Raw genomic sequence first — 25,026 nt, forward strand, 5'->3', positions numbered from 1 at the left:
AAGGAAGAAAACCACCTGGAACTGGCCCAAAAGGGTGGCGGGTGGGTGAGGGAGGGGGTGGGGGGGGGTCCCTGAAATCCCCCAGGACCCCCCCCAGGACAGTCTTGTGCCCGGGTGGGGAAACTGAGGCACAGGCGACCCTTGTCCCGCCCTGGCAAAACCCTCCCAGCACCCACCTCTTCCTCATTCTCGCTGCCAGCCCAGCCCAAACGCAACCGGTCACCCCAAATTCCACTCCCCCCCCCCACCACCACCACCACCACACCCCCCCTGCCGAACCCCGCTCACCCCACGTGGCGCCTGGGATGCAGCGAGTTTGGCAGAGCTCAGCCGGGGCGGGAACGGCCGCGTCCAGGAACCGCCGGAGCAGCCGGGACGGGGAGAGGAAGGTTTTCGGTTTTCCCTCCGTCCGTCCGTCCGTCCGTCCCGAGTTGGGGTGTCCCCCCCCCCACGGCGCCCCCCAGCTGCACTTTGTCCCCAGGGAGGGTGGCAGGAGGCAGCTGTGCCAAGGGCCTGGGGAGGGGAGGGGGGCAGGTGTTGTCCCCAAAGGCCCCTGCGCCCCAAAACGAGGTGACCTCGTGTGCCAGGGTCCGGCACTCCCAGCCCAGTGCCCCCAGTCCTGCTCAGGACCCCCAGTTCAGCCCAGTGCTCCCAGTTCAGCCTGGTGGCCCTAGTCCAGCTCAGTGTCCCCAAATGAGCCCAGCACCCGCAGTCCAGCCCAGCCCAGCCCAGGACCCCCAGTTCAGCCCAGCGCTCCCAGTCCAGCCTGGTGGCCCCAGTCCAGCCCAGCACCCCCAGTCCAGCCCAGTGACCCCAGTCCAGCACCCCTAGTCCAGCCCAGCACCCCCAGTCCAGCCCAGTGACCCCAGTCCAGCACCCCCAGTCCAGCCCAGCACCCCCAGTCCAGCCCAGTGACCCCAGTCCAGCACCCCTAGTCCAGCTCAGTGCCCCCAGTCCAGCCCAGTGACCCCAGTCCAGCACCCCTAGTCCAGCTCAGTGCCCCCAGTCCAGCCCAGCACCCCCAGTCCAGCCCAGCGACCCCAGTCCAGCACCCCTAGTCCAGCTCAGTGCCCCCAAATCAGCCCAGCATACCCAGTTCAGCCCAGTACCCCCCATCCAGCTCGGTGTCCCCAGTCTGGCTCAGCAGCACCAGTTCAGTCCAGTACCACCAGCTTAGCCCAGTACCCCCAAATCCAGCCCAGCACCACCAGCCCAGTGCCCCCAGTCCATCCCAGTGTCTCCAGGCTCCCCAACTCCAGCTCAGTGTCCCCAGCCCACCCCCAGTGACCCCAGAGCAGCACGCCCCGTCCAACGCAGGACTCCCCCAGTTTAGCCCAGTGCCTCCAGTCCATCCCAGCATCCCCAGCCCATCCCAGTCCCCCCCCCCACAGCTGCCCAAACTTCCAGAGTTTGGTAGAAAGTTTAGCTCCTAAACTTTCATATTTACTATAAAAATTAAATTAAGGATGAAAATTAAGGATGAGATCAATATACAGCAATAAGAAAATTAAATAAGCAGCAAAATTAAATAAATATTTCTATATATAAAAACAAATATACATAATATCTCTCTCTATATATTTTTATTAATAGTAATTTTGTAGTAATTTGTAATAAATTCCCCGAGCCCCAGACCTCCGTGTCCTGGCGCACGGCAGAACCGTGAGGACCCCCCTGGCCCCCCCCGTGGTGGGGTCACCCCCGTCACCGTCATCAGCCCCAGCCTTAGGTACCGGCTAACGAAGAGCCTCGTCCAATTAGTGACGATTTCCCTTATCCCAGGGTTTTTAAAAGCAGGAGAAGCTGGAGCTCAGGGGGGGGCACCGGAGCTCAGGTCCAACCCGCCCCCCCCCAGCCACGGAGACAAAAGGGGGGTCACCGCGCTCTGCTGGGGCTGAGCACTGGCAAACTCATTTGCTCACAGCAGCTGAGCCAAAAAAAAAAAAAAAAAATTAAAAAAGTACCTGGAAAGGGGGGAAAAACCTCAAGGAAAAGATGAAACGAGCTCGTTTGTCTTCCCAGTTTCTCCCACACCAGCTCAGAAGCGCAGTGGGGGGGGGGGGGTGTCGCAGAGCAAGATCCAGGGTCCTCCTGAGTGCACCACAAAACCCCCCCAAAAAAGCAAGCAAGGACCCTAAATATTGAGGGGGGGACACACACACACGAGTCCCCGGGGTGTCCCCATCACTCACAGCCCGGGACAAAACGCACGAGCCCCCCCCCGCCGCGACAGGCTGGACGTGTTTGTGTCCTTTGCCACGGGGAAGGGGGTTCAGCCCCAGCTGTTTGTGCACAAAGCTCAAAAAAAAAAAAAAAACCACACCAGAGGGTTTGAAAAGCACGTGGGGTCACTCCCTCCCTCCACGTCGCCCTCCCGGGGACGGCCCAAGGGACGTCGCACCCCCCGGATAAAAAATAAAAATAATCCCCAGTCTGAGCCCGTCCTTCAGTCTGGGGTTAAGTAAAACATTTTAGAGCTGGGCCAAGCCCGCTGCCTGGCATTAGCAGCGTTAGCTGGTGTCACAGAAACCAAGAAAACGGGCAAATTTAGTGAGGTGGCATCGTGGGGAAGGTGCAGGCGAGGAAATAACCTCACCTCAAACCCACCGCCGCCGGCAGAGCGGCGCCGGCCAAGGCCCCACGGACTTACCCCAAGTTCAATTCCGAACGCCCAGCTGGGTCCGGCTCATCTGCAGCCCAAGTCCTTTCAACTCACCCTCTCTGCACTTAAAACTTCTTTAAAAGGAAGATAAAGGGTCAAAACAGGTGTTGGATGTGCCCGGCCAGCGCTAGACGCACCCTCACCCTGTGGTTTAAGACACCCCCCCCCCCCCCAAGTCTGAGAGAAGCACCCGGTGCCCCAGGCAGCCTCCTCCAGCCTCAAATATTTCCCTCTCGGCTGGCTGCGTGTTAAGAGCCCCCCCTAAAGAGGGAGGGGAAATGTTAAAGCCCTAAAACGGCCGGACAGGCCCTACAGTCGATGGGGAAAAGAACCAAATTTAGGTCTGTTGAGTCTCGCCCTCCTCGCCGGTGGTGCAGGGAGCCGAGGCAGCTGCAGCAGGTCCCTGCGGGGCTCCGACGCCGCAAACTCCCTCCACCTTCCTCCCATCTCCGCAGCCCGTTTTATTAAAGCAGCCAGGCCGCGCGCAACGGGACCTAGACAGTCAGCTTGAGTCGTGTCCCAGCCCCAGGAGTAACCCCCGGGGTCCCCAGATATCTGCCTAGGCTGGCTTAGAGCCCGGAGACAGGCTCTGAGCACAACTAAGGCTTCAGTTTAAGCCAGGGATGAAGGATGGTGAGGATGGAGAGGATGGAGGAAGTCAGGCCGCACAGCCCCACAAAGCCCGGGTTGGTTTTATACAGCCCCAGCTTGTCCAGAGGGATAAAAAGGTCGCAGGCGTTTTTCACCACGTCCAGCAGCAGAGGAGGGTTGTTCCGGAGGACGCGGATCAGGAGGCGGAGCTGGATCTGCAGCCTCAGCCCCAGCTGCTGGAGCCCGTTGTCAGCCCGGAGCTGGCGGCCGTTCTCGGAGCCTTTCGCTCGCTTCCCGCTCGCCTCGCGCTCCATCAGGATCTGGATCTCGTAGGCGTCCCGGCTCAGGTTCACGACGAGGGCGAAGAGGTAATACCTGAAAAAGAGGGGAGAGGAATGGGGCAGGGGGAGAGCAGAGAGAGCCGGCAAACAGCGCAGGGGACCACGGTCTGCGGCAGCACCAGGACCCTCTGGCTGTTTCTTCATCAGCCACAAAAATAAAATGTCTTAAAAACCCCGTCTGGTGCGGGAGGAAGAGCCCACATTCTACCCACAGCCGAGGGGCTGAGCCGGGCGAAGCGCCCCCCATCTTCCTGCTGTTGGTACGGTGAAAGGAGGGAAAAAGCCCCTGCACGCAGCGCTGAGGGGCAGCTCAGCCCCCTTCATCCACCCCCACTCTGTGGGGCAGCAGAAGAGAGAGGAGAAACCTGCTCGCCCTGGGGAAGATCAGAAACCCAGGCTGGGCGAGGAGTGGCTGGAGAGCAGCCCCGAGGAGAAGAACTTGGGGGGGCTGGGGGGTGGAAAACTGCCTGTGAGCCAGCAACGGGCGCTGGCAGCCCAGAAAGCCACCCGTGTGCTGGGCTGCACCCAGAGCAGTGTGGGCAACAGGGCGAGGGGGGGATTCTCCCCCTCTGCTCCGCTCTGGGAGACCCCCCTGCAGTGCTGGGTCCAGCTCTGGGGGCACCAACAGCAGAAGGACACGGACCTGCTCGAGCGGGGCCAGAGGAGGCCACGAAGATGCTCGGGGGGCTGGAGCACCCCCCTGTGAGGACGGGCTGAGAGAGTTGGGGGGTTCAGCTGGAGGAGAGAAGGCTCCGGGGAGACCTTAGAGCGGCCTCCCAGGACTGAAAGGGGCTACAGGAAAGGGGGGAGGGACTCTTGATCGGGGGGGAGGGATAGGACGAGGGGGAACGGGTTTAAACTGAGAGAGGGGAGATTTAGGTGAGATCTAAGGCAGAAATTCTTCCCTGGGAGGGGGGTGAGGCCCTGGCACAGGCTGCCCAGAGAAGCTGTGGCTGCCCCCTCCCTGGAAGGGGTCAAGGCCAGGTTGGACGGGGCTTTGGGCAACCTGGGCTAGTGGAAGGTGGCCCTGCCCGGGGCAGGGGGGTGGGACTGGATGGGCTGTAAGGTCCCTCCCAACCCAAACCGGTCTGTGATTTTATAATTCTGTGGCTCTGAGCACCCCGGGGCAGCTGCCCGAGCCCTCACCTGAAGGATCGCTGGCTCCACTTCTCCTGGTCCACTCCGGGGACCAGCCCCGTCTTCCCCGCCCAGAGGACGTTGTCGCAGGCGAAGTACATGGCGCGGTTGAGGTGGCTGAGGGTGACGCAGAACCGCAGCACCATGTCTGACAGGTGGATGGCCCGTTTCGCCGCCTCCAACGCCTCGGCCGAGCTCCCCAGACGCAGCACTGCGGGACAGACAGACAGACGGTTACCGGACGGGGACACACACACGGAGGGGAGGGGAGGGGGGGGGCGTTTCCCCACCAGCACCGGGACTCACGTTTACGGCCCAGGCTGAGGTGAGCCTCCAGCTGCTGAACGCTGGCCAGGACCCCGGCGCTCGCCCCGTTCCTCCGCAGCGTGTCCCCCGCCAAGGCACAGGCGTATTGCGCGGCCCTGCAAGAGACGCCGCGGCGTGAGGGGCCTCCGGGACCGCCCTCTCCCGGGGCCCCGGTGAGGGGAGGCCGGGCAGTCCCGCCCCGGAGCCAGCACCGCGCGCTCCCCGCACCTGAAGAGCCGCTCCTTGGCCTGGCTCTGGGCGCTGAAGCGCACCCAGGTCTCCATGGCGGGAGGCGCAGCGCAACGGCGCGAAGCCACTTCCGGCAGCGCGACGGAAGCCGCCGCGGGTCAGACCTAGCGCGAAGCGGGGACTCGCGCCACCTGGCGGCCGGGGGGAGAACAGAGCCCTCACGGCTTGTCCCTATTGGCTGCATTGCGACAAGCCCCGCCCCTTTCCATCAAAACAGAGGCCGTGAATGGGCGATTGCAACGGTCTCCTCCTCTGAAGCCTTTGATTGGTTAACTTTTCCATTTCCCGCCCCCTTCTCCCGACCAAGGAGGATGTGGTTACATTTCCCCACCTCCACCTCCGCTGCTTTGCACTTTGATTCGTTCTCTCCTCTGTCATTATAACGAATCCTGCAGCACGATTAGACAGCTATCCTCTAAGCCACGCCCTCCCGCCGTGTGGCTCACTTCTGATTGGGGTAAGGCGAGCACGCCCCTCCCTCTCTGCGAGTTCTGATTGGCCGCTCCCCTCCCAGACCCGCCCACCTTCCCGCTATTCTGCCCTGCGATTGGCGTGCTGCCGCTTTCACCGCCTCCCTCCCACCGCCGTCCCTCCGAAGTCTCCTCCGTGCTACCATTGGCCATCTCCTACTGTCGTCCCGCCCCTTCCCTGCGGTGATCTCCACGCCCATTGGACCCTCGGGCGGTGAGTGACAGCGGCTCCGCGGCGGGGCTCTCCCTCGGAGCGGGCTGGCGGCGGTGATGGAGTCGGTGCGGGCGCAGCGGCTGCAGCCCGGCGTGGGGACGCTGCGCTCCCTGCGGCCCGGTGTCACCGGGGCCCCCGCCGCCGCCTCAGCGCCCCCCCCGCCTCCCGCCCCTCCGCCCGCCGCCGTGGCGGCGCCGCTGCCCGCCGCTCCGCCCCCGGCCGGGCTGGGGTTGGGGCTGGGGCTGGGGCTGCCGCCGCCGCCGCCCCCCCTGGGGCTGCAGGGCCCCGCCGCGCCGCCGCCGCCCGGTGCCGGGCCGCCCGCCGTGCTGCGGGAGGCGGTGGAGGCGGTGGTGAGGAGCTTCGCCAAGCACACGCAGGGCTACGGCCGCGGTGAGCTGGGGACCTGGGGGGACGGGCGGCGGAGCGGGCCTCGGGGCGGGTGGGGGCTCCGGGGGACCGATGCCTGGGGGGGGACTGAGTGCGAGGGATCCGGAGGGAGACCCTTTTCCCGTGCTTGGCCCCGTTTCCCCGGTGTCAGCCCTCCCGAGGGGCCGCCTTCCCGCCCTCCTCGCCCAGGGCTGGCTCCTCTGCAGCTTGAGCCGCTTTCTCCCTCCATCTTATTCCTTATCGCCCTCTCCCCCGGAACGGGAGCATCATCTCCCCGGGAACGGGATCATCATCTCCCCCGGAACGGGAGCATCATCTCCCCGGGAACGGGATCATCATCTCCCCCGGGAACGGGAGCATCATCATCTCGCCTCTCCCGCACAGTCTCTGCCCCCAGGGCTGTGGCTCATCTTTGCCCCTTTTCCCTCCCCTCCCGGTGCTGTAGCTCGGGCCCCCCGTGTCCCATCCCATCACTGCAGGGTTTGGGATCTTCTCGGGGTGTTTCCCTGTCAGCTCCCTCTTTTCCTTCCAGTCTTGTGCCTGGGACTCCCCTGCCCCAACCCTCTTTCCCCATTAATTCTCCCTTGTCAGGGATCCCTGTTATAACCCATTTTCTTTGGTCCATGCTACCTTTCCCCTTGTATATCTTCTCCAGCTTTAAGGTGTGGATCTCTCCAAGACCTTCTTCCTTCCCTGGAATTTGCCTGGCAGCCTTGTTGGGTGAGGGCTCTGCTTCCCTTTCCTCCCCACCACCGAGCTTTGAGCGCCCTTTCCCCTGCAGATCTATGACTTGGAGAAAAGACGAGAGTCGGGACCCTCTTGCATGGCTCTATATATAAATATATATTTTTATATATATATATAAACCACTTGCTGGTGGTTTGCCCGTGTAATGGGCTGTAAGGTGACCGAGGAGGCTTCCTTTATTGTTGTCGTTAGGTTCAATGTCAGTAACAAGCGTTTTGTGCCCTTTGTGGAGCCTTTGCGGGCGTCTGCTGCTCTCTCAACCCTCGTGCTTGGGATCTCCCGGCCGTGCAGAGGGAGCTCGTTTGGTTTGGGCGATGTTAAAGGTGAGCGTGGGGAGGAAGGGACAATCCCTGCTTCACCCTGATCTATCTGGGGCTGCTCGTGCCAAAACCAAGAAAGTCAGTAAAGTAAAAGTGAGTAAAATAAAACCGCTGAGTCCGTGGTTTCTCTGGGTCGGCTTTTTCCCTGAGGAGACTCGTGGTTTCAGGGGTCAAGCTTGAGAAACATTCATGGATCTCCTTTTCTTAGAAAGCTCTATAGCCTCTTAAATGCAAACTCCTGTTTTTATGGTATCAACCATTTCCAGATACCAAATTTGACGTGGGGTTTTTGCTTTTGGTAAATTAGAGAAGACAAGGTAGGGGTAGGCAAGTACGTAGGTGACCACGAAGGAACCTGAGCTGGGCGGACAAGTGGCTTAAAGCTGAGGAAGTTTCCTACTTGTGCTGTACGTGTAACAGGTAAACGTGTGATAAAGTTAGAGAAAGTGGAGGCTGTTTATTTTATTTTAATGTTTTTTAGATATTTTTAAGAAGGAGGATTCTTCTTGTGCGATTTAGTCCTCTGTGTAATTCCTTTACTTCAACTTGATGTCAGGACCATAAAAAAAAAAAAAAACAAACTCATTTCTTTCAACGAAGGCAGCAGCGAAGAGGGCTCCGCTGGGCAATCCTTGCCTGTTCCGGGTGTCTGCAGGTTTCCTGGGATCCCCCTCAGTTCTGTGCTCCGCACGGCTGCACCTTGTCGATGAAAATCCGAGGAAAAATCAGCTCTGTGGGGGTGTTAAGTACTCCTCCACGCTCCGGCACCGCGGGGCTCCAAGTATTGCATCAGAGGCGCCCGGTCGTGCGAGAGCCCCTGGAGGAGGCTCAGATCTGGGTTTCCTGTACTCTCCTTTTTATTTAAAAAAAAAGAAAAAAAAAGTACAGAAGCAAGAAAAAAGGTTAAAGCACATATTTGACTGGCCCTGTGATGGAAAGAATCTTCCACCCCACCCAAAAGGAGACACTTTGCAACTATTTTGAGTTCCCGGCTTCTTCCGGCTACGGCAGCAGGTCCAGCGGAGGCGGTCGGAGGCTTCCAAATGGTGAGTCCTTGGCAGCCGGCACCACCGGCGCGCGGGGGAACCGCTGCTCGCCTGGCTCCGGAGCCGCTCAGCGCCATGTGGAATCACTTACTCTTCTGTATTTAATATGCAAGTCAGATGTGCTATCGTGTACACGACGCCGGGATACGGGGTTATGCTCCAAAGCAATAAACAGATATGACTGATGGTCAGAGCAGGCTCTGCTTCGTGTCTCCCAGCTTCTCTTCGCCTTTGCCTGGAGCGGCAAATCGAACGGGGGGAGCCTCTGGCAGGAGCCGCCCCGGGGAGGGGGGGGTTAAGCCGTGCTCTGTAAATCTGCGGGGCTCCCCCACGCAGATGGGGGACAGAGTTGTTCGAGCAGACCAGCATTTCCAGTTCCTGCGCTCAGAAATGCAAGCAAACAGCCTAAAAGGCATCGACTGCTGCCGATAGTGAGAGCTCCAGTGTTTTGAGCTGGTAGAGAGACTTGTTCTACTTGCAGGTGTTTAAAATACCTTTATTTGCACGTTGGGTTTCCCGTTAAATGCAGCCTCCTGCAAGGTGCAAAGATAACATCATTTTTTCAGCGTCTACCTGCGTTCCAGCCATCCAGTCGTTCTCCTCTCTGCCCTCTCCCCAGCCTGAGCGCTGCGTTGTCTTTTGTGCTTCGTACGGGATTAAAATCCTTCAGGGTGCAGAAGGTCCCCGCTTTCTCGAGGACTGTCCTATAAAATTTTTCTGAAGCATTTGGGGAGTTGCAATTAGGTATTTTACTCTCTCGTCTCCTAAAACCATCCCGCCTGCGGCAGCTGGGAACATTGAATCCAGTCTGGGGATAAAAACCTCTTTTGGATGCGTCTCAGCTGTCTGACCTATTGCTCCAGTCGCTAACGAAGTGCCCAGCCAGCGTCTGGCACAGAGGAACCCTTGTTTTGGGCTGAAAACACAACTCCGTGCCCGTGCGCATGTCGCATGGCGTTTCCTCATTAACCTGCTCTTAACGCCAGCTTCTCAGACTTCACTAAATTAAACTAAACTATAATTTCTCTGAATTTTCGGCGTAATTCTGTGTGCCGTGAGAGTTTGCGTTGCCTGGTGTAGCTCAGCTTTTCTCTGCAGTTTCTTGTGTGGTCGCTGCTGCGAAGTCTCGGTTGTCCCGTGCCAAACGGGCCCTGAAGCCGTTAGTGAATTGGGCATTGTCTCCCCAAATCTGTTGGGGATTATGTGCACGACTGACGCTGTCCCTGGGCCGGGAATCTGCCTGGCTGGATGGGAAGTCTTGTCTGGGTATTGGTGCAGTGCAGAACTGGCAGGGAACCCTGTATTGTTTGTACGTTTTTTTTGTTAAGTCTTCAGTGGAAAATTGTCCCTGTCTTGCATGTTTCATCAAAAAAAAAAAAACCAAAAAACCCAACAAATTAAACTTGAAAATAATCCAGAGCGACTGCTTTATGAACAAATGCCCTGAAAAGCCTGTGGTTGAAAGAGGAGGGAAATGCTTAGTGAGGAACTACTGTGGTAGCGACTCCTCGCCTCGCTTCATCTTGCAGAAAGCAATAAAAACTAAAAGGCTCAAGCTTGCCGCCTTCCTAAAAAGCCAAAAAAGTTACAGCGCTGGATGGGCAACCGAAAACCTAAGCCAAGGTGGCTTGGGATGGGCTTGGCGTCGCGCGTGGCCTTGGATTAACCTCCCTTGTCTATCTTACCCCGGGAGGCTGAGAACAGCCTCGCCTCGCTCGGTGCTCTGCCGATCGTGCGCAGCTCCCCCCGGGAGAGCTTGCGTGGGGATTTTGGGGCTTCTTTTCTCGTTTTAATGAGCAGGTGAGCTGTGGGGTAGCGTCCTTTTAACAGCCTTGCGTGAGCGAGGAGTCGCTGTAATCTGTTTTGCAGATCGCCTCGCTTCAAAGCGATCGCCGAGATTAGAAAGGCTCAGAGCAGGAGCGCTGCGGAGGAGCTGAGGGCAGGCTCTCCCTCCAGCTGCCTGTCAAACTTCAGCACAGAAAGAAGCTTAGAGCAAATTCGATGGGACTTAGAGCGTTAGACGCTCCGAGGTTTGTTTTTCTTGCCCAAACCTTGACAAAATAAAGGGTGGGTAAACTTAGAACTGCTCGGAGGAAGTCCTCGTGGTGCTGGGCGTTCAGAAATTAAGAGACAGACAGGACAGCTGGCTCTTTGGTACAGTAAACACCCCTGGTTCTTGCATACATATTAAAATAAGAATTTAATCTCGCGGATTTGGGCTACAAGCCGATTGCCCCGAGGGCTGCGTGCGTTGGTTGCCTGTGCGTGGTGTGGACAAGCTGCTGGGTGGTTAAAACTGGGCGAGTGCTCAAACCCCGATTTGGTGCTCCAGAAGAGGTTCCTGCTTAAAAACGACTTCTGGAAAGACTCTAATCACCAGAATCAGCGAGGGCTAATGTTTTAGGCTCTGGTTTCCTACCTGGGATGGAAAACCCACTTACTGTAACAAAGCTAATCCTGGTTTTATCCTGTGGTTCCTCCCAAGCCGAATGGCACAAACGAGATTCTCCAGTGAGATGTTTCCATCCTCCTCGTGCTGTTACACACGCTCTACGTGACAGTTAAACGCTCCCACCCAAATGACAGGGAGTTCTGCCAGAAGGCAGCTTTCCACCTCAGGTCGTTTCTTGTGTCTCCATCGTGTGGTTTGGAGCTCGGTACGCGACGTTCAGCGTGAAGGCAGGTGGTTTTTGCAGGCCCGACGGTGCACGCGCAGGTCAGCCGCTTTATTTTTATCTTGAGCGTAAGAATGTCAATATTGAGGGGCAGGTGAGCAAACCTGCCGAGCCGGTTGAGCCCTCTTGCAGCCTTTTCCAAGTCCTCTTCTGAAAAATTTTCTCTGGTTTGCTGGGATGAGAAGAGCTTTTCTGTAGGGAGCTTTGCTTTGTAACTCGGGGGTTCTCCTCACGTCTCTCTTGCTGTGATTTGTTTGACGTCGTGCGTCTGCAGCTTCCCTTGAAGCGGGCGGTTTCTAACACGAGACGGGGCTGAGCTCCCTGGGCAGGTGGGAATCCACTGACATTTATGCCGTCCTGTTGCTGGATGCGGCCGCTCCTGGCGGAAGCAGCTTTCCACCTCTCGTTTTTCTGTGTCTGAACTCGATTTTTATTTCTCTCTCCTCAGTGAACGTCGTGGAGGCCCTCCAGGAATTCTGGCAGATGAAACAGTCGCGTGGGGCCGATCTGAAGAACGGAGCCCTCGTGGTCTACGAGATGGTCCCTTCCAACAGTCCCCCGTACGTCTGCTACGTCACCTTGCCGGGAGGGAGCTGCTTTGGCAGTTTCCAGGTACGCTGGCGGGGCTGGCTTGGTTGGGTGACTGACTTGGGTGCCCCGAGATTTCCCCCCCCCCGGTGTTACTGCTCAGATCCGCTCTGCGCCGGGCACAGCGTTAACGTTTTCCTGCTGATTTGAAGCATGAGAATGACGTGGGTCTGACTGTAACCCTCTTTAATTTCGGGCTGGCTAGTAAATGTCTCTAATTGCCTATAAACCCCCCCTCCCACTTCAACCCGGGGCGGTCGGGCTCTACGTTTTACTTTGCTGTGTGTCCCGGATTCCCCACACGTGACTGACCTGGACCTTAGCAGAGCTGAGGTCAGGTAGGTGCTATCAGAGAAAACGGGTGGGTTGGCTGGTTTTGAGACTTCGTGCTCCTTCCCAGGATTAAGCAGTGGGGTGAACCGACAGGACGCAGCTCGGACGAACTGGTAGAGTAATATTTCCTTGCGAGGGCTCTGGATTTGACCCAGAGCCTCTTCTCAAGGTGCCAAAAGACTAGAAATCAAATCGTAACATTGGATCGATAGTTCCTCCCCTCTTTCTGTTTAAAAGGAAAATGTCCAACCCAAATAACCTCACTGAAAGATTAAGGTCCAAAAATCACAACGGGTCCTGACTGCGTTTCGGATTCCTTTGCCGTAGTGGCTTTAGGCAGTTACTCTCTAGTCTTGGTTTGAAGAACGTATCCAAAAGAAACAGTTCCAGCCGTCCCACGCTCTGCCCATCCTGACGAGCAGTCCTTGTGCCTAAGAGTAATTTGGTTACGTTTCGGTTTTAAGCTAATTAATTTTGTTGCCGAGCTGATGGGTGGCGTTTCCTGGTGCAGATACTATGTGCTGAGTTCAGCTGCCTGCCTAATTTTTGTGTTTAGCGTGGTTGGGATAGCTGTGGTTTCAAACCAGCTCCTAATGATTTCAGGATGTCTGAGAGCACGACTTTCCAAAACTACGACACAACACCGCCACCTAATTCCCGTTTCGTGTGTCAGGGCCGAAGGGATCTCGGTCGTCTTCGCTGTCTTTCTGTCCTGACAGCGTTTGTCTCTCCTCAGTTCTGTCCAACCAAGGCTGAAGCCCGAAGGAGCGCGGCGAAGATTGCGCTAATGAACTCGGTGTTTAATGAGCATCCCTCCCGGAGGATCACGGACGAGTTCATTGAGAAGAGCGTTTCGGAGGCCCTGGCATCTTTCAACGTAAGGCTCTTCAGTGCCCAGACGGCAGCGAGCGATGGGGACAGGGGGGGAAAAAGCTCAAATCATGGGAAAAGAAGTTGGTTTTTTTTACATCTGGAACTCTTTATGGCAGGGTTTTTTCAGTGACTTTTGAGCATTAAAACTTTTAACTGTAGCTCTAATTCTCCTGCTTCCCCTCCCACACAGTCTCACACTTCTCGACTTTGATTGTGCTGCCCTCAAAGCGGGCTGGGCAGGATAATAAGATGTTGATTCACGCGGCCCTTCTGTGACCGGATCGTCACGTTGGCTAGCTTTCTTTAAACCAAATGTTTTCCAGAAACTTTATTTCTAGCGGCGGGAGCTTTGCATTCTTCTTTTACTGCTCTAATTATACCTTATCCTGGAGGGAGTTCTTGCTGTGCAGTCACACGGCGCTTGACGGTACCCGGAGTATTGTAAGAAAAAACGCCATAACGGGCTGCAGAAAAAAATCCCGTTTCAAGTGGCTTTGTCAAAAGCAGAGGGGGCTTTGTTACTCCGTCAGAGCCGTAGTGAACAACGCAAGTGCTGGAGGCTGAATTAGACCAATGAGCAGGTCTGCCGGCCTAAGGCATCCTCCTTAATCTGACCTGGAACTGGAGACGATGTAGCACGAGTGGCGGGTTCCAGGTGAACCGCACGCGGTCGGGAATTGCAGCTCCTGTGTGAAATGTCTCTTGCAGGGCAATCGAGAGGAAGCTGATAATCCCAACACCGGGATCGGGGCTTTTCGCTTCATGCTGGAATCCAACAAGGGAAAATCAATGCTGGAGTTCCAGGTACTGCTCATCACTTAATGACACGGTTCAAGGGGCGGGTGGTTTGATCTTTCAGCTACATCTGTAGTGGTTTATATTCAAAATAAGAGCGGGGCTTTCCTCTTAGAACACAACTTGGGATTTGTGGCACTTGCGGGTGCTGGTTTAGCAGCGAAATAGTTGGAATTGTAAACGCTCTCTGCTATTTGCATGGCTCAGTGATGGGAAAGGGTTGTGCACTCTTCTGGTCCGGCAGCGTCGGTGACGCAGGATTTCAGTAACTGGTGCTGGAGGTCCAGAGACTCCAGGTACCTGAACTCATGGCGTGAAGCGAGGCGTTTCATTTGTGGTTTTTATCCTTTCCCTGTAAAATGGGAGAGGTCTCGCTTCCCTCAGGAAAGCTGGCGAAGATCTTTCATCCAAAGGCATTTTGACTGTGGAATTAGGAGTCTGATTACTGTCGTTACATGCCCTCAAACCACAGTGTTATCTGAGCAGTCTTGCTATCCTACTGAAATATGCTCAGTCTGTCTCTCGTTACGACAAAACATCTGTGAAATGAAAAGTACAAACTGCTGAGGGAAGCTGCTGTAACACTTATCGGTTCTGGTTAATGGAGCAGAAGGAGTCCGTGCCGAACAGATGACTGAGAACTGAGCTGGGCTTTGTTCCAGCCTTGCGGAGGAAACCGCTCCTAGGAGCGGAGCAGTCTTATTTACCTGCAAAGTACAGAAAAGTACAGACTGCTGGGGGAAAACTCGGAATTCTGCGTGTGACTTGATAACCTCTGAGCACGCTCCTTGCCAGGCGGGACGTCTGTCCCCGCACGTACAGCGACGCCGTTACGACGGTGCTCGGAGGTGAGCGAGTCCTTTTCGTTTCAAGTGAAGCTTCCGAAAGAACTCGGAAGGATTCTTGTGCAGACGAGTTGACTCTCGGTGCACCAACTGGAACTGGGTTTTTAGAAGAGGAGAAACTAGATCGTAACTCTGCTCCAGACAGTGAAGCAGGGTTTGGATGCCTCTCAAAGTAGGCGCCTTCAGTCTGTAGCGTGGCTGGATTTGGGGTTCTTTGCTGTAGGCAACCTTTTCCCGGAGCTGACTTCTTGCCTGGCTCGTTTCCCTTGAATGGAAATACTCTGCAGGCGGAAGACAGAAGTGTTTATATTAATGGGCCTGTTTACACAGGGTGACTCTGTTATGTATATTCCTTAGGCTGGGTTTGTGTTTGGGAAGCCTAAGTAGTGGCTGCAAGTTTGCAAAGGAAAATTTGTGTGGCCTTGAGAGAGGCATGTTTGCTTGGAAAACGTCGGGGTGTCGCCCGCTCCGGGCGGTGGTTTAGCTCCGAGGCTGCGAGGTGAGAGTCCTGCCTGCAGGCTCCTGAAATCCCCAGGGCAGAGGGAAGCACCAGTGTCTCCGTCTCTGTCGCACTGGGCGGGGGACGATTGTCTGGCGGGATAAGCCGGGCTTTGCCCTCGCATCCTGGCTCCTTCCACCCCCCCCCCCGCCCTGCTGCTGTGCTTTTTTTGTCTTTTTGATAAATCCAAACTCATTAACGCTGGAAGTTTTTTGTTTGTGGCCTCTGAGGCTGCAAGCGTTTGCTGTGATCCCCGGCCATCGCGAAGGACTGGTGGTGATGCTGCAAAGTCCTTCTCGGCTTCTCGCTGGGGCTCCTCGTGGGGCTGAGTCCTCGTCCCCACCTTCGCTCGCGGCCTGACCCGCCTCTTGCCGTTGCAGGAGCTGATGACCGTCTTCCAGCTGCTGCACTGGAACGGCAGCCTCAAAGCCATGCGGGAGCGACAGTGCTCGCGGCAGGTGAGTCCGGGTGTCCCCCGGGGGTTTTGGGGTCACAACAACCTTCTCGGCTGGCCGGGCAGCCGGGCGCCGCGCAGTGCCACGCGTCCCACGTAGCCACTTATCTTTCCTCTGTCCCTTCCCACCAGGAGGTCCTGGCTCACTACTCCCACCGCGCTCTGGACGACGACATAAGGAACCAGATGGCCATGGACTGGGTGAACAGGGAGCAGAACAGCCCCGGGGCCCTTTCCAGAGAGCTGGCTTCCACCGAGAGAGAGCTGGATGAAGCCCGCCTGGCCGGGAAGGAGCTGCGTTTCCATAAGGAGAAGAAAGACATCCTGATGCTGGCGGCCGGCCAGCTGGGGAGCATCCACTCCTCCAACTGCTAGACCGGCGGCAAGTCCTTCCCCCCCCCCAGGGCCTACTAACACCTCCCGACGGGATCCGGCTCACGTAAAGCATGTCATGCCTCTTCCAGAATCGTGGCCCATTTGCACATTTTAAAGAATTGTTTTTTTGTTTTAAGAAAAAGCTCCTGTACAGATTTTTAAACCTTTTAATACTTGCTTCTAGACCTACTCCTCAGCCTCCTATCCGCTAGAGAATTCCTTCTGGTTTTTTTTTAAAGACGGCGTTAAAAATGCAGCTTTTCAGTATTAACGCTGAAGACCTCCGCTCTACGTTGGTGCTGTAGAGTCGGCAGTTTTCCATGAAACGTAGCACTTCTTCCGGAAAGCTTCTGTTCTTTGGAGCTGATGCATGTCATGCAGAGCTGCTTTTTTTTTTTTTTTGTCCCTCCTTCTGCTTCTGTAGTTGAGGGGGGTCTATCAAAGCTCCCTCTTGATAAGCACACTAACTAGAAAACCCAACAAAACAGCCAACGCCTTCTCTTTAACACTACGATGCAAGCTGCGCGGGGGGATACTCCCAAGCACGTAAAAAGGATTTAAAACTGGGATTTTTTTTTTTTGGCCAGACTTAAGTTTAGGGGTCAGTCTACAGCATTCCAGTTCCAGGCTCAGGCAGGATTCGCTGCTACAACTGTCCGGTGGCTGTGACCTGTCCCTGCTCTGGCTCGTGGGTAGGACGCTCTTCATTCTCTAAATAATAACAAACTCCGAGCCCTGCGGTACCTCCGGGGTTGGACTTGGCAGTTCGATTAGGCTGCACCAGACGGAGCCTCCTGCTCTGCTCCTTTTTGGGTTTTTACAGAGTTTAGCCCGGTCTGGCAGGGCGGAGATGCTGAAGTGCTGTCCCAAGCACCAGCGATCGATGCGGGGGGGGGGGGGGGGGATGAAGTGGCTGGTTTATTTTGCTGGAAACGGAGCGTTAAAGCTTTTTGGCTTCCCCAGCCAAGCTGGGGAGATGTGAATCTTTGAAAATCTTGCATGAAATGGGAGATGGACGTGCTGTTCTCTCCGGAGCAGCTTCCAAACCAAATGTCAGACTTGGCCTTTCCAAGGGAGGTTTAAAAAGCTTTGCCAGAGTCTGAGAGCTCGCTGGCAGTGAGGGGGGAACTGCTCAGCTTCTCCCTGAAGAGCCTTGCAAATACAAGTCAGTTTTAACCAGACCTGTTTAAGGCTTGGTTAACTAGACCTGTTTAAGGCTTGATTAATCAGATCTGTGTTTAAGGCTTGATTAATCAGATCTGTGTTTAAGTCTTTGTTAACTAGACCTGTTTAAGGCTTGGTTAACTAGACCTGTTTGGGGCTTTGTTAACCAGACCTGTTTAAGGCTTGGTTAATCAGATCTGTGTTTAAGGCTTGGTTAACTAGACCTGTTTAAGGCTTGGTTAACTAGACCTGTGTTTAAGGCTTGGTTAACTAGACCTGTTTAAGGCTTGGTTAACTAGACCTGTGTTTAAGGCTTGGTTAACTAGACCTGTTTAAGGCTTGGTTAATCAGATCTGTGTTTAAGGCTTGGTTAATCAGACCTGTGTTTAAGGCTTGGTTAATCACATCTTAAGGCTTGGATAACCAGACCTGTTTAAGTCTTTGTTAACCAGACCTGTTCAGGGCTTTGTTAACCAGACCTGTTTAGGGCTTGGTTAACCAGACTTGTTTAAGGCTTGGTTAACTAGACCTATGTTTAAGGCTTGGTTAACTAGACCTGTTTAAGGCTTGGTTAATCAGATCTGTGTTTAAGGCTTGGTTAATCACATCTTAAGGCTTGGATAACCAGACCTGTTTAAGTCTTTGTTAACCAGACCTGTTCAGGGCTTTGTTAACCAGACCTGTTTAAGGCTTGGTTAACCAGACCTGTGTTTAAGGCTTTGTTAACCAGACCTGTGTTTAATCCTCTGAACCAGAGCGCAGATCCAGCCCCAACCAGCCAAAGCTCAGACTAGGATTTGGCCTCAACTCTGCTTCACTTCTCTCAGCCAGATAAAGGGATCTGACCCTTGGCTGTGCCTGATTTACACCACCCAGCTCCCTCCGCAGCTGTCCCCGTCCCCCCCCAAAGCAGTTATTGGGGACAATTCTTGGGATTTCCGGTAGAGCGGAGGGCTGAGTAGTCCTTCGGGGCAGCAGATCCCGCAGAGCTCACTGTTCCTCGGGGAAAACCTGGCACGGGAGGAAGGGCTGGGCAGAATGAAGGGGTGGGCTGCGATTTTTTTTTTTTTTTTTCCTCCCCCCACCCTGGCCTGGAATATTTCCACGGCGTAGCCTCGGGCGAGGAGAGGGGGGCGGCGGGAGCCAGTGGAGCTTCTTCCCTCCCTTGGAACGAAGCATTGCTGAAACAAAAATCTCAATATGCACTATGTTTTTTTTTTTTTTAAATAAATAGTTGCCTATTTGTGTACCTATCAGGGCTAAATCTAGAGGATTAGAGTTTAAAAAAATGCCTTTTCTGATATTAAAGTGTTCCTACAGCTCAAGTTCAGTCAAGAAAATAGCGACTTGTTGAAGGTAATTCCCAAACTTTTCCAAAACGTCGCCCGGAAGAGCCAGCAGGAATATAAATTGCAGACAAATTTCTTCTTTCCGCGCAGCTTTGAGCTTTCTCTGGTTCTTTTCCCCGGGGTCGAGGTTACAAAACCTTCGGGACTCGGCTCTCTCCACCGACAGCCACCCCTCGCCCCTCTCCTTCCTCGGCACCAGCCTCTCGCACCGTCCGTTTGGCCGCGGAGGCGGGTGGATGTTCGAGCAATAGTCTTTGCTTTGAGATGGAAATTTTAAAAATTGCATTATCTGTAGGTATTCTAGTTTTGTATTCTCATCCTAACAAGCCTGTTTGGGTTTTTTTATATATTTTTTTATACGCAGTCTCTTTACACAACAGTATTAATGGTTAACACGTTTATAAATGTGATTGTAAATGGTGTGGAGTTTAGTTTTGGTTTTTTTTTTCTTTCCGGGCAATATCTAGACCTTGCCTTTGGGTTTAACCCCTTGCTCTAGTCTAACAGCTCTCCACCAGCACTTCCACACCAGCCTGGAGCGTTCTGTCGCGTGAAACGGTGATTTATCCGACGGCCTGACCTCAGAAATCAGGGAACTCCCGAGAAACCTCGCAGCCCCTCCCTCGTCACCTCCCGCCTCCGCGCTCTTTGCGGCGTTTCCGAGGGTTTTACGCGTCGGGATTTTAAAGCTGTCCTGCAGCGCCAGGTCGCACACGAGCTGTTTCAGAGGCCTCGTTGCTGTTGGCAGCCGCTTCGCAAACAAATCGGGGAGATTTATGGTGTTTCCGTCCATCCTGGCGGAAGGGAAAAGGAAAACCTGATGTTCTGTGAGTTGTGTTTTTGGCGATTTGGGCGCCCGTTTTGAGTCTCCGCATCCGCTTGGAAGGGGATAAAGTGAACAAATCCAGGTTTTTCTCAGCATCCGAATGGGTTGTTCTCCTTATTCAGGCTAATGCCAAGCTGAAAGGATAAATCACACCGCGACGTTGCCGTTTGTATGTACGATTTTATACAATAAAGCAATAGATTTTGGGGTAGCTGTGGTGGCTTCTCTCATCTTTTGGGGCAGATTGTGCCTCTGACCTCTCCTTTGAATGGTCCCTGCGCAGGGACTCGCACTGCGGGAGCAGCCAGACTGGTGTCACCCCCGGTGGGTGACAGTGGTCCCCAGTATGGCCCCAGTTTGCGGAGAGAGGCGCTCCCGCCCTTCCCAGCATGGCAGTGCGGGCGGGACGAGACGCGTTGACCTCCCCAAGATGGCGGCGCGGGCGTTTCCGCCGCACACCCTCCCCAAGATGGCGGCGCGGGCGTTTCCGCCGTACACCCTCCCCAAGATGGTGGCGCGGGCGTTTCCGCCGTACACCCCCCCCAAGATGGCGGCGCGCGGCGCGGCCGTACTTCCGGCGCGCCTCCCGGCGTGCACCGCGGCACCGGCGGCAGCGGGAGCGGCAAGATGGCGGACGTGCTGGATCTACATGAGGCGGGAGGCGAGGACTTCGCCATGGACGAGGATGGCGACGGTGAGGGCGGTGCTGGGGCTGTCCGCTAAGGGTCCGGCCCCACCGACCGGCCTGGCCCGGTTCCGGCTCGGCGCCTCCTCGCCTCGGGCCGGCCCGGGGGGTCCCGCCTCCTCCCGCTTGGGGCCCAGCTCCCAGCCGCGTCCCTGTCACTCCGGGACCTGTCACCCCCGGCCCTGTGTCGTTCCCCCCTCGCAGTCCCTGTTGGAGGCCGGTTCATCTCGGGTTCATCCCCACTTCGGGCCCGGTCTCCTTCCCTTTGGGGTCCCCCCTCAGCCAGTCCCGGTCCGATTCTCTCCCCTCCCCGCAAGTCTCGGTGCCAAGTCCGGCCCGGGGGGACTGTCCCTGGCCTCGGGGGGCCCTGTCTGACCCGGGGCCGTGGTCTGGGTCCCCTCCTCGGTTCTGACCCTCTCCCCTCTCTCCCTCAGAGAGCATCCACAAGCTGAAGGAGAAAGCCAAGAAGCGGAAAGGCCGAGGCTTCGGCTCAGGTGAGGAGCACCCGACGCGCTCAGCCACGCCGGGGTCTGGGGTGTCCCCCACCCCTCCGAGCCTCAGTTTCCCTGTTTGGGTGAAACGCTTCCCCCAGAGCCACTCGGAGAGCGGTTTGGTGTGAACCCCCCGCTGTCGTCGTGCTTTGGGGGCGTTTTAAATGGGTTTGTGGTTGTCTGGGCCCTGTTGTCCTCCTGAGTGATGCTACCGGTTGCCCATTTCTCTTTCCCCGTGCCCAGAGGAGGGCTCGCGGGCCCGCGTGCGTGAGGACTACGACAGCGTGGAGCAGGACGGGGATGAGCCGGGCCCGCAGAGGTGTGAGTATCCCCGGGGGCACCTTCCCAGCCCTCCCCGTGGGCGCTTCACTGGAGGGAGGGGAGACGGCGGGGGAACGCGGGGTCTTTGGCTCCGTATCGGGGTTCAGACCTCGCTGGGACGGAGCCTTCCCCCGCCTTGCCAGGGTTTATTTTGGGCTACGCCAAGAGCGCAGGTCTCCGGTAACTCTTACCCCTTCCACGCCGCAGCGGTGGAGGGCTGGATTCTCTTCGTCACGGGGGTTCACGAGGAGGCGACAGAAGAAGACATCCACGACAAATTCGCCGAGTACGGCGAGATAAAAAACATCCACCTCAACCTCGACAGACGCACGGGCTACCTGAAGGTAGGAGGGGGTGCTCAGCGCCGCCTGCGCTCGCCCCTCGACCTCCGTTTTGGCTCGCGGGGTGTTTGAACGGCGGCTGGACGCGACGCCCGCTCGCGCTGCCGCGGAGGCCGGGAGGATTATTCCTGTATCCGGCCGCTCCCCGGGGCTCCCCCTCTGCCACGGCTCACGCTCCCTCCCTCCCGCCCCGCAGGGTTACACTCTGGTCGAGTACGAAACCTATAAAGAGGCGCAGGCGGCCATGGAGGGGCTGAACGGGCAGGAGCTGATGGGGCAGCCCATCAGCGTGGACTGGTGCTTCGTGAGGGGCCCCCCGAAAGGGAAGAGACGGTAAGAGCCGCGCTGTGAGCCCGAGCCGAGAAAACTGGGGTGAATCTGGAAGGCTTTGGGTTGGGAGGGACCTTTGAAGACCGTCTTGATGTTTTCTGCTGGGTGTCACCCGCAGCCCCGCTGAGGGCACGCCCCGTCCCCCCTCTCCGTCCTACGAAGGGTGTTGCAGTCCCAGTACGGGACGCTGGTTGTTACTGGTTTCCACTTGAACGTTGAGCTGTTGGCCGGAGCTCTGTAACTCCTCGTGTGTCCCCCCAACAGTCCATCCCTCGCTCCTGTAGCTCTCCCAGCGTAGAGGTGACCGTGTACCCAGGGCGATGACATCACTTATCCCCTGATGACATCACTCCGTAGAAGAGTGACATCACCACATTGGTAGAAATACCAATAAACCACCCGATTCACTCTCTCTTCCAGGGGCGGGCGCCGACGGAGCAGGAGTCCGGACAGGAGACGCCGATGATGGATCCTCATTTCCACCCGTGCGTTCCAAGTCCAAACTGGGGGAACTGGGAGGGAAAAGGGGAGCGGGGTGGGGTTTGTATGTTGGGAACGGGGCATTTGGAGGAGTAAAAAAACCAGTTCATCGGCTTCTTACAAGATTTTATTGTTTTTAAACGAGAAAACTCGAGTTGAAGAAGCAAAACCTGAGGTTTCGGGGGGTCGCTGTCGCTGGTGGTCGCGGCGGATGCGGCCCCTGGGCCTGGTTACGCCCCAAACCGCGACGTTTTTAAGCGTTTTGTTACACCTGCGAGTGACCTGGCTGCTCTTCTTTTGGAGAGAAGTTTTCTGTACCCCAGGCAAAGGTTCCTTAAATCACCCGAGGGGTTTCTTCTGTTGGCTTTACGGTTGCGAGTGAACTCGGCCTTTTAAATAACTGATTTTGTGCAAAATTGTCCTCTCGTTATTTGTCCTTAATTAAACATTCTGAGGAGCTGTCACCGAGCCCCGGTTCCTTTCCTGCCTCTGCTATTTCTAGATTTAAAACCAGTCGATGTCACCGCCACGGCTCTGGATCTCGGGGCTGGCAGGAGCCGTTGAAAAAGCGCTTTTTCCTTAAAATAGTCTTTGGAAGCGACGGGTTTGTTCCACCGTGCGGGTCGGCGGGCTCGCGGCGTAGCTCGGCTCCGGTAGCGTTGAGTTCTCCCCAGCGCGGGTGAAGGGGCTCATTTTAAATTCAAATATGGTTCTTTTTTTTTTTTCCCCTAAGGAGCCCTCGTGGTGTTTTTTAAAGGGATTTTTGACGCAGGTTTTCCCCGACACGGGGCGCTTTGCTTCTGGCTTATCGCCGGTGCCGTTAGACCCTGCCCGGCGCGGAAACGTGCCGATGAAACCATCCCGTGGCGCAGAGACAGGCTCCTGCTGCGAAAATAACGGGGAGTTTATTGCTGAGCGGCTTTGTGGGGGCACCCCCACCCCACTTTGGGGGGGTTTCCCCGCGCTCTGCCGGCCTCCCCGTCACATGGAGCTCTCCGCCGGCCTCCCCCGGCGCGGCTCACAGCTCCGTCCCACCGTCACCTCCAGCTCCTGTTTTGGGGATCCCCCCAGGCTGCTCCCGGTTCTCCCGGCCGCGGCAGAGACGCGACAGGAGCCGGCGCGGGCGGCGGCTTCCTCGCGGCGGCGGCTGCGGCGGCGGCAAACGCGCCACATTTCCCTGCGGAAATGCACCGTGAAGAGCCCGTAGATGAGCGGGTCCAGGCAGGTGTTGAAGAGGCCGAAGAGGAAGAGGATGTGGCTGAGAGACGGCGGCACCGTCTCCCGCGTCAGCATCTCGGGGGAGAACCAGTACCAGAGGCCCAGGAGGTAGTAGGGCGTCCAGCAGACGATGAAGGTGAGGACGATGACGATGGACATCTTGAGCGTCCGCATCCTGGCCCGGGGGATGTTGTCGCAGGAGCGGCGGAGCTGGATCTCCCGGGAGGCGACTGCGGGGCGGAAACGGAGCCGGAGGTAGCGGCGGGAGAGGAAGAACGCGTCGCCCGGCGGTTAATTAAGAGCGCTGCGTTAACGAGCTGGGGAGAGGGGACCTGAGCGGGGGCGCCGGACCCCAAACGGAACGGCGAGAGGTGAAGAAGGAGAACGGTGACCGAGGAAGGGTCGGGGAGCGGCGCCGGCGCGTGCTCACCGCGGGCGTCCCCGGTCCTGCCCGAGATGGCGGCGAGGATGCGGCCGTAGCAGAGCAGCATCACCAGGAGCGGCAGGAGGAAGAGGAAGGCGAAGGTGAACATGTTGTAGAGCGTCTCCTGCCAGTGCGCCCCGAAACTGCCCACCGTCGCGCACTGCACGAAGCGCCGCGGCCGCCGCCGCCTCACCGTGCGGAAGACGAACGCCTGCGAGGGGGCCCCCGCGGGGGCTGTCAGCGCCCGCCCGCCCTTCCTCCTCCTCATCTTCATCCCCGCTGAGGCCTCCCCGGCGCTTTTCTCACCCACCTGGGGCAGAGCCAGCACGGCGCTGAGCGCCCACGCCGCGCCCAGCATGGCCTTGTTGCGCCGCTCGGCGCGAGCCACCGCCAAAGGGTTGACGATGGCGGCGTGCCGGTCGACGGCGATGACGACGGTGACGAAGGCCGAGGCGTACATGGCGGCTAATTTAAGGAACATAAGCCCCCGGCACGCCGCCTCCCCCCCGTACCACTGCACGGTGACGTTCCAAGCGGCGTCCAACGGCATCACCACCACCGTCACCAGAAGATCAGCCGCCGCCAGGTTGGCCATCAGGACGCGGACGCGGGGTGGCCGTCGCGCCCGGGCCACCGACCAGAGCACGGCCCCGTTGCAACAAGCCGAGGAGAGGAAGAGGAGGCAGGTGACTCCCACCCGCACCTTGGCGGCGGTGGAGAAGGTGGGCAGCGGGACGGGCTCCTCGCCGGCGCCCACGCAGCTCCGGTTCCCCGCCAGCCCGGTGACGTTCATGGTGGCCGGAGCCCGGGGACGCGCTCGGGCTCGTCCCCGCAGCAGGACGTGGGGACGTTCGGCATTTTTGGGGGTTTGCCCCCGATTCTGCCAGCGCGTGTCCTGAGTTTTGTCAGGTCTCAGCCTGGGGGGGTGGTGGTGGGACCCGGGTCAAGGAGCCCGTCGCTGAGGTCCCGTCCCCCCCCCCCCCCGCCCAGGTCACCCCCAGGACCCTTCAGCACCCAGCGGGACGAGGCCGCTCACCCGTGTCCCCCACCATCACCCCGGCCGTGTCCTTCCTCCTCCTCCTCCTCCTCGCCCTGGGAATAACCCTGCGGGGGGTTTGAAAATCCCTCGTGTCACCGAGAAAGGGACAGTGGGGGGGGGGGCTGCTCCCCATCCTCATGTCTGACCCCCCAGGGCCCCCCCGCGGGGTGTTTTTATCCAGCTGAGCTTTGGGGGGGTGGGAGGGGACGGGGGGAGGGCCTGGCTGTCCCCTGGGTGCTGTCCCCGTGTCCCCAGCCGTGCCCTGGGGCAGTGTCCTCCACCCCGCCCCCCCCCCCCCCCCCCCCCCCCCGTCCCCAGCAGTGGCCCCAGGCAGTGGGGGTGCCCCCATGCCACTGTCCCCAGTCCCACTGGTGTCCCCAAGCCCCAGCGGTGTCCCCTGGCTGTGCCCCCCCAGCAGCAGCAGGACCCCCCAGCAGTGGCCCCAGCTCCA

At 57.4% G+C, this 25,026-nt stretch overlaps 4 protein-coding genes across 4 annotated transcripts; 2 read left to right on the forward strand and 2 right to left on the reverse strand.

Moving 5' to 3' along the window:
* Window positions 1–3,099: 3,099 nt before the first annotated feature.
* On the reverse strand, window positions 3,100–5,373 carry PEX11B (peroxisomal biogenesis factor 11 beta). Its single transcript, XM_074809460.1, has 4 exons — window positions 5,266–5,373; window positions 5,038–5,153; window positions 4,741–4,942; window positions 3,100–3,628 (listed from the first exon to the last, which is right to left on the reverse strand). Exons 1-4 carry the CDS (start codon window positions 5,319–5,321, stop codon window positions 3,262–3,264), a joined length of 741 nt encoding a protein of 246 aa, XP_074665561.1. The 5' UTR covers window positions 5,322–5,373; the 3' UTR covers window positions 3,100–3,261.
* A 608-nt stretch (window positions 5,374–5,981) lies between these two features.
* On the forward strand, window positions 5,982–19,457 carry LIX1L (limb and CNS expressed 1 like). Its single transcript, XM_074809307.1, has 6 exons — window positions 5,982–6,360; window positions 11,594–11,757; window positions 12,803–12,943; window positions 13,648–13,743; window positions 15,459–15,536; window positions 15,665–19,457. Exons 1-6 carry the CDS (start codon window positions 6,027–6,029, stop codon window positions 15,905–15,907), a joined length of 1,056 nt encoding a protein of 351 aa, XP_074665408.1. The 5' UTR covers window positions 5,982–6,026; the 3' UTR covers window positions 15,908–19,457.
* A 384-nt stretch (window positions 19,458–19,841) lies between these two features.
* RBM8A (RNA binding motif protein 8A) lies at window positions 19,842–22,362 on the forward strand. Its single transcript, XM_074809489.1, has 6 exons — window positions 19,842–19,940; window positions 20,366–20,425; window positions 20,666–20,743; window positions 20,951–21,087; window positions 21,281–21,417; window positions 21,835–22,362. Exons 1-6 carry the CDS (start codon window positions 19,874–19,876, stop codon window positions 21,878–21,880), a joined length of 525 nt encoding a protein of 174 aa, XP_074665590.1. The 5' UTR covers window positions 19,842–19,873; the 3' UTR covers window positions 21,881–22,362.
* LOC141916731 (gonadotropin-releasing hormone II receptor-like) lies at window positions 22,362–24,429 on the reverse strand. The gene is made up of 4 exons (XM_074809488.1): window positions 23,847–24,429; window positions 23,543–23,747; window positions 22,936–23,342; window positions 22,362–22,776 (listed from the first exon to the last, which is right to left on the reverse strand). Exons 1-4 carry the CDS (start codon window positions 24,327–24,329, stop codon window positions 22,474–22,476), a joined length of 1,398 nt encoding a protein of 465 aa, XP_074665589.1. The 5' UTR covers window positions 24,330–24,429; the 3' UTR covers window positions 22,362–22,473.
* Window positions 24,430–25,026: the final 597 nt, after the last annotated feature.

Source organism: Strix aluco, chromosome 30 (assembly GCF_031877795.1).
Source record: "Strix aluco isolate bStrAlu1 chromosome 30, bStrAlu1.hap1, whole genome shotgun sequence".
Taxonomy (NCBI): domain Eukaryota; kingdom Metazoa; phylum Chordata; class Aves; order Strigiformes; family Strigidae; genus Strix; species Strix aluco.